Raw genomic sequence first — 8,738 nt, 5'->3', positions numbered from 1 at the left:
CGGGCCACAGAAAGTCAGACACGACTGAACAGCAACAACAGTCACTAGAAAGCCTCACTTTACAAATCTGTCTTCATGCAGTTTCAACCCATTATGCCTAGTTCTGCCCCTGGGGGGCCAAGCAGAACAAGTCTAATCCCTCTTCTGGTTGACAAACCTTGGAATACTTGGAGGTAGCTATTATATCCTCACTGTCTCCTCAACTGTGGGATAAACATCCCTGGTTCCTTCAACCCCTCTTCATGTAGCATGACCTCAAGGCCCTAAACCACTCTCGTTGCCCTCCAGTTTAACAGCATCCTTAAAAGGTGTTACCCAGAGCTGAACACAATACTGCAGATGTGGTCTGAATAAGAGAGGATAAACTACCACATATCCATTCTGGATATTATGTCTCCTCTCTTCATGAAGTTTATGATTGAACTAGCTTTGGGGGCTTTCTTTCTCTCATGACTCATAGTAAGCTTGCAGCCCACTAAAACCCCAAGATGACTTTCATGCAAATTGCTGTCTGGCCAAGCTCCCTCATCTATTACTTAAAGCATTAACTTTTTAACCCAAATATAAGATTTTACATTTTTCCCTATTGAATATCCACTTATAAGATTCAGCCAACCTTTTGAATGGCTGAAGAAATAATGACTGACATTTACATAAGGCTTTAAGATTTGCAAAGTGCTTTATATACGTCATCTTATTTGATCTTCACAAAAGTCTTATAAAGCGCATGTTAACCATCCCTCCTGAATGAGTCATCTGCATATTTAATAAGCACAATTTCTCTGACTTTACCCAAGCTTTGGTAAAAATCTTAACTAGCATGTGGCCAAACTCATAGCTCTGCATGACTCCATTGTACATTTCCTTTGACGTTCATACCAAGCCGTTAAAGACTACTGTTTGAGTCTAACCTTTAAGCCAGTTCTAACCTATCAGCACACATCTTTCCATCTTGTCCACAAGAAGAGCCTGACAGATTCTATCAAGTGCTTTGCTAAAATCTAGGTAGAATCCATCTACAGGATGGATTAACTTACTAGTTAACTTACTTACTTACTAGTTTATTAACTCTTTCAAGTAGCACTGGACAAGCCCAGGATAGAACATGGCCTGAGGAATCATGAGGCAAGACCACCTAAGCCAGCTCAGCAGTGACTTTCAAACCTGGCCATTCCACTTTCACAAACCATACAAAGAAAAAGGTCTTCTTTCACAATAAAGAAGATGATGTTATTTTCCTCTCCCCCAGTAACTACAAAGTAAGAACTCAGATTCTCTCCCCTCTAAAGGAGGAGAAAATAGCAAGAATTCATAGGAGGGTAAATCTCTGCTTCCTACCTAGGAGCTCTGTCATAAATTATTCCATTCTGGTTGGGTCTTGTATATTCAATTTCTGAGAAATAAAGGAAGGACTGTTCTGATTATCAATTGGTACTCAGTATACTTTCTGGAATAATATGCTTTATATTATTCCTGGAATGCTTCACTCTCTCACTTGTCTTTTTAACAACAGTTTGGTATAGCTGATTTCTTTTCAACTTATGTTCTATCACAAAGTCAATTTTTTTTTCCTGTCTGAATCACATAAAACCAGCTCTTCCCTGTCCTAGACCTGGACATCTCTTGAACTGTCCCATCCAACTTTCAATCCTAATGAATTTGGTTCTGTTGACTCACAACTTCTCCAGATTATCCTAATCACTCTGATTCCTACTCCTGTCCTATAGAAGATATACAAACCTTAGCCAGCAGCCAGCCCTCATCATTGTACTTGGTGATAAGACCATATAGTTCATTAAGACTTCAACATTCAATTCAATAAACATTTATTAAGTGTCTCCTGTGTGCAAGGCACTGTGCTAGATACTGGGCACATAAAGACAAGAATGAAATAGTCCTTGATCCCAAGAAACTTAACCTCTACTGAGGGACGCAACAGGTGTAGAAATAAGCTCAATATGAGAAAAATTAAGGAAGGAAAGAGAGTACTAACTGGGGGATCTGGGAAGGTTTCTTAGAGGAGGTAGCTCCTGCATTGAACTTAAAATTGAAATTGAATGTTAAAACTAAATGAAGTCAGAAGGACCTGAGATCAAATCCAGATGTATGACTCTTGGCAAGTCACTTAACCCCAATTGCCTAAAAAACAAATAAATAATGAGAGTTCTGATAAGTAAAGCTGACGAGCAAATTCATTCAGGAAGTGAGAATTGACTAGAGATAGTTCACAGAGGTGGGAGATGGGGTATCAAGATGAGGGAATGGCTAATTTTCCAATTTCATTGGAATGTAATGAATGGCAGGGAGCAATATGAAGTAAGGGCAAAAAGGCAAGTAAGGGCTAGGTTACAGAGGACCTTCAATGTTCAGCTATGGGCATTTTATTCTATAGGCGATGAAGATCCATTGAATGTTTTTAAGCAGGGGAGTAACATGGGCATAGCTGTGCCCTAGAAAGATGACTTTAGCAACTGTGTGGAGTATGAATTGGAAAAGAGAGAGAATAGGAAGAATGCAAATTAAGAGTCTGTAACAGTAATCTCTAGGAGAGAGGTGACAAAGGTCTGAACTGGGATGATAGCATTTAAGTAGAGAGAAAGGAATGGATGCATAATACCCAAATGAACTGGAATCTGATTAGATATGGTGGATGAGGAATATACAATAGTCAAAGATAGCTTCAGCATTAGTGATTGAAACAATGATGGTGACCTCATCAGAACTGGTGAAGCTTAGAGTAGTGGCAGGTTCAAGGAGATAGATAAAAGGTTTTATTTTTAACAGACTAAGTTTGAAATGACCATTAGCTATCTGGCAGTTGGTGATGTGTGACTAGAACTGAGGAGAAAAGTTGAAGATGGACAGTTCAATGGATTTTTGGGCTCACCAATGGGGATACTTCCTCCAAATGGTAGAGAATGTAATTCATTCATCCTGATTCAGTGCTTCCAATTTTAGGTGTTTTTCATAAATACTCCATAGAGGCTATTAACAAAAATTCAGCTCAGAGCACATCTTTGAGCACTGTCTTCCAAAGTTGAAACTGAACAATACTTTCAATATCATTCTTTTCTTACTATTCAACTTGTAATACTCAATGAGTATAAGATAGTGAACATCTTATATAAGGTACCTATTTCTGATCTCTATAACATATTGAACACTTAACACATGTATTCCTCAGAAATATGTCACCCAAAATGTCATTCTCTTTAATCCAGTTTCATTCTTGCTTTTGTTTTAATTACTTCATATAAGGGCTGCTTTTTTTGCTTTTTGTTAATTTTTTTAATTTTTCTTACATTGTTAATAATAAAATACAAAAAGGAGAGTTTAAAAATTATTAAGGTTTTAAAATAAGTTATTTTATAAATGTTTATTGCCTCTTCTTCCCACTGCTCCCCCATTAATCAGTTTTAAAAATTAAAATTCCTTTTAACAAATGCATGTAGTTCAGACAAAACATATTTCCCCCTTGGTTATGCCCAATAATGTATGTTTCATTCTGCATTTTAAATCCTTACCTCTGTGGCAGGAGGTAACTGGAATATCGTATTTTTATTCCTCTGGAAACATGTTCTATCATTGCATTGACCAGAGTTCTAAAGACTTGCAAAGCTGTTTTTCTTTATAATTGTCATGGTACAAATTGTTCTCCTCTTTCTGCTCACTCCATTCTGAATCAGTTCATAGAAATCTGCCCAGTTTCCTCTAAAACTGTTCATTTTGTCATTTCTTATGATGCAATATTTCATCATATTCATATACCACAACCTATTTAACCATTCCCAATTAGAGGGCACCCTATTACCTTCGAGTTTTAGGGTACGACAAAAGGGCTGCTATAAATATGTGTGCATATATGTATGTATGTATGTATATACATGTGTAAAATTTTCTTCTCTTTTTTTATTTCTTTGGGATATAGGTCTAGTTTGTTTTATACCTGGGTTAAATGCACTATTTAGATACATTCCGGGTCATAGTTTCAAATTGCTTTCCAGTATGGCTGGACCAATTCCACCAGCTCTATCAATAGTTCATTGATTTGCCTGTCTTCTTATAGCCCCTCCAACATTTATCTTTTGCCTCTTTTGTCATCTTTGCCAAGCTGACAGGTATGAGGAAGAACCTCAGAATTGTTTTAATTTATATTCCTCTATTTATTAGTGATTTGGAGTATTTAAAAATAAGGCAATTTTTTAAAGCAGTTCATATAAGCAATAATATTGGACTACTGTAATAGACTCCTAATTTGCCCCCCCATACACACATAAGTGTATATAGAAGGACAGAGATATATAAAGATAGAGATATATATGTATATATATATATACATATATATATATGTGTGTGTGTGTGTGTGTGTGTATACATATAGGTATGACTGCTATTCGGTCTTCCAATATTACCTGAATACCTTATCATGGTATGAGCACAGATTTTGATAAATCTTCCTAATGTAGAAAGGCTACAATTGTGGCTTTCATATTAGAGTATATGTCTGTCTGAGAATATCCTAATGAAATTGAAAGAGATCCATCATCACCAAAGTAGTCAGGCAAGACAATAAATTTTTCAACTCCAGCAGCTTTCAAAAAAAACTTTTTTAAATGGTAGAAGAGTTTCAATCTGTGTCAGTACAGATAGTATATGCATTGGTGAAATTATAGATCCTTGAAGTCCTGATGCAAGGAGTCAATACTGGAAGCACAAGGAACAGCTGGGTAAACAAGCTAGGTTGCATATTTACTTTCAATGCCTCTGCTTTGAATGACTTGAAGGATATAGGATCGTGGGTGGGGGAATGTGTAGTGGAACAATGAAATGATTTCTAGTGCCAAAGAACATAAAAAAAGATGATCCATAATCTGGGATAAAAGAAAGAAGGAGAAGTGTTGAGAATGGGTTTTCTTATAAGGAACAGAGTAATGGCAGAAAGAATGGACCTGGTTTGGTTGTGAAAATAAAATAGATAAGAGTTCTTCGGTCAACTATCTGAGTTATTATTCAGCTTTACAATGCTAGCCCCACTTAGTTCCAAGGCAAATTCTATATAAGTTATTCACTGGCTAAGGAGTTATGATGGATGTGGCTCTGGAGGTTGAAGATATTGTTGTACATAAAAATAAAAGACTTGCTGAACTGGAAAAGCTTCTTTCATTTCCTATTCTCTCCACCTTTAAATCAATTGGCATCGTACAGCATCACAGCTTCATGTGCTAATACTCTCATCTCTTTTTCTCCAACAAGGAACATGGGGAACAGCACCACTATCACTGAGATCATTCTTCAGGGACTCACAGATGCCTGTGAATTACAAATGCTGATCTTTGTGGGGCTCCTCCTGACCTACCTTATCACACTGCTGGGGAACCTCCTCATCATTGTCGTCACCCTGATGGATCATCGCCTTCACACCCCCATGTACTACTTCCTTAGAAATTTTGCTGTTCTGGAGATCTGGTTCACTTCTGTCATCTTTCCCAAGATGCTGAACAACATCCTAACAGGGAACAAGACCATCTCCTTTCTGGGATGCTTACTGCAAAGTTTCCTCTACTTTTTCCTAGGAACCACAGAATTCCTCCTCCTGGCTGTGATGTCCTTTGATCGGTATGTGGCAATCTGTAATCCCTTGCGTTATGCCACCATCATGAGCAAAAGGGTCTGTGTGCAGCTGGTGCTGTCCTCATGGATGGGAGGTTTCCTTCTCATCATTGTCCCAAGTTACATAACAGTTCAGCAGCCTTTCTGTGGTCCCAATGTCATCAATCATTTTTTCTGTGACAATTTCCCATTGCTAGAGCTTATATGTGCAGACACGAGTATATTGGAATTGATAGGTTTCATTGGAGCCAACATCAGTCTGCTGGGCACCTTATCCGTCACTGCCTCTTGCTATGGCCATATCCTCTATACAATCTTGCACATCCCTTCAGCCAAGGAGAAGCAGAAAGCCTTTTCCACTTGTTCCTCCCACATCATTGTGGTATCACTTTTTTATGGCAGCTGTATCTTTATGTATGTCAGGGCAGGTAAGGGCAGTGAAGGGGAAGACCTGAACAAAGTGGTGGCCATCCTCAACACTGTGGGGACCCCAATGCTCAACCCTTTCATCTACACCTTGAGGAACAAACAGGTAAAACTGGTGATTAGAGAAAAGGTGGGCAACTGGATCTCCCAGGCCTGAGCTGGAGTTGTGGAACAGTGATAGTTGTTCATAGCAGGCAAATGTTCTCAAAGTTCCCTGAAAAGATTGTTCTAGAAGTCTTCCTCACTATTCACCCACGTTTTTTCCCCTTCTTCTCCTCTTTTGCCAACAAAAACCTAGCCCTCTTCTCAATACATTGTCCCCAGCCTTCCCAATGAAACTAAACCACAGTGTTCCATTGCCCTGCTCACATCATGGGAACCTGGTGATTGTTCAGTTCTTCTAGTTAAGGAGGCAGAGAATACAAGGAGGTCAACTCTGCTCTGGTGGCAGGTCTTCCCTGGTAACTAGCTCCTGACCCATGCCTGCATTCTCACTCATAGTTCATCATTCATTTACAACAAACCTAGGTACTATTCCTGCTGAGATAACATCTGCTTAAAATGATAAAAATTATCATCACCCAAAGCCCTTTTATTGCACCGTTCTGGAAAATGTTGTATAAAGCTATTCAAAAATATACAACACTTGCCCTTTGGGAATATATTATCTAACGTGTAAATTTAAGATGTCAAGATCATAGCAAAAGCAAACAAACATTTAAAAATCCAGATTAAATTATGCATCTATATAAGTTGAAGCCAATATGTAGGATATACAAGTTCAGGTAATGTGGGAAAAGGCTGGATTACAACCTCACTTGAACCTGGGGAATATCTCACTGGGAAAGGAACCTTATCCAGAACCATTTGAATGAAGGAAGAAAACATGGTGACTCATGAAGAAAGATAATTGTGATGCTATGTTGTTAACATAGGAAAGTTGAGAGGGAGATGGTACAGTGGATAGAAGACTCATCTTCCTGAGTTCAAATGTGGCCTCAGACACTTACTAGCTGTGTGACCCTGGGCGAGTCATTTAACCCTGTTTGCCTTGGTTTCTTATCTGTAAAATAAGCTGGAGAAGGAAATGGCAAATCACTTCAATATCTTTTGGTCTGGTATAAATACTAAGTGAAAAGGGACACATTCTTTCCTTTGTAAGAATGATATGCATTCTCTTTTGTTGTAATAAGCACCTTTTGCTGCCTATTTGTCAATTTGCTCAGGCCAAACTGCTTTATAAGAAGCATATCTTCAGTTTTGCAGATTTTGAGGGGAGAAGATAGATAAATGATTGATAGATAGACAGACAGACAGACAGACAGATAGATAGATAGATTCACAGTTTCATGCACAATTCTCTTTTCCTGGCCTTTTTTGTATATGGAAATGTTCACGTCTGATGATGTTCTAGTTCATACCTAAAAAAATTTTTAAGACAATGCCTAAGGATTTCTCTAATAGGCTATCAATCCAGATGACTATGGTTCTAAATCCTAAAAAGTTGAACCAGCCCCTGAGTCTGTGAACTAAATGAGCTGAGCCCATTTAGTGGAGAAACAGCAGAGGATGATTGAGGAGAGACATGGGTAGTATGCAGGAACAGACAAAGCAGTTCATGGTGTCATACCATCACCAGACCCACTATATTGTTTAATTAAATGTCATTTGCTTTGAACTGTTATGTCCTTTGGTTGGTTTGGCAGAAGAAATAGCAACATATGTTTGTCATTTGTGATTTTGAATGAAAGCTGATCCAAAAGATCTCCTGAAACCCAGAAAACTTTCAGAAGGTCCTTAACTGAGGAGGATCCTAGGATACACTTCCAATTCAACATGTCCCAAACTCACCTATTTCCTCAAGTTCCCCATTTTTGTCAAATGGCATCACTATTCTCTAGATAACCCAGGCTCAAGATCTAGAGGTCATCTTTCAACTCCTCCCTCTCCTAAACAATCTTATTTGTCATCAGGTTCTCTCAATAGCTCCCTTCACAATAACACTCAGATACAACCTATTCCTTGCATATCCGCCATGAAATCTGTCTGTTAATATATGGATTATTTCAACAATAACATCCTTACTTTTAATCTCCTTGCCTCCAAACCATCCTGCATAATATTACTGGCTTAATCTTCCTAAAATATTGCTTTCCACAGAGATTGGTGATGATGTGAATCACAATGACCTCCATTCTACAGGGTAGTTTGTGTGTGAGAGGGATTGGGAAGCCACCTTCACTGCCATAGAGCAGCAAGGCCACAGTGATATCTGGGAATTCTGGGCTCTCACCCTCATGTATTCATATTTTGTGGTTCCACTAGTCATGTCTCTCTAGCCCAGAAGGTACTATGAGAGTAGAAGCTAGGGAAATGTAATCACCGGAAGAAATGTCAATGATGGAACAAATTGTTTAACTAAGGATGTACTTTCCTCCTTTCTCCTTTTTCTGGTCAAAGCTCCACCAGACAACTGACCTCTGACACTGGTAAATCTGATTGTATGATTAAAGCAACTCACACTGAGGAATGAACTTAATCTCCATTTACCTCAGTTTCCTCATCTGTAAAATGGGGATAATAATCTGGTAGAGACGGGTGGGGTGAATTGGAGGAGAGCCTAGAAGAGGGGAGGAGACGAATTAGAAAGCCACTTTCCTACTGCAGATATGAGGTGATCAGGTCCAAGAGTCAAGTGATAG

At 38.6% G+C, this 8,738-nt stretch overlaps 1 protein-coding gene across 1 annotated transcript; it reads left to right on the top strand.

Annotated features, from left to right (window-relative positions):
• Positions 1-5,257: 5,257 nt before the first annotated feature.
• Positions 5,258-6,193, top strand: LOC118827880 (olfactory receptor 49-like). The gene has a single exon (XM_036734214.1). The coding sequence runs from the start codon at positions 5,258-5,260 to the stop codon at positions 6,191-6,193; it is 936 nt and encodes a 311-aa protein (XP_036590109.1).
• Positions 6,194-8,738: the final 2,545 nt, after the last annotated feature.

The sequence above is a fragment of the Trichosurus vulpecula genome, chromosome 8 (assembly GCF_011100635.1).
Source record: "Trichosurus vulpecula isolate mTriVul1 chromosome 8, mTriVul1.pri, whole genome shotgun sequence".
NCBI lineage: Eukaryota > Metazoa > Chordata > Mammalia > Diprotodontia > Phalangeridae > Trichosurus > Trichosurus vulpecula.
Note: the sequence above shows the minus strand (reverse complement) of the source record. Positions and strands in the feature narration are given on the sequence as shown.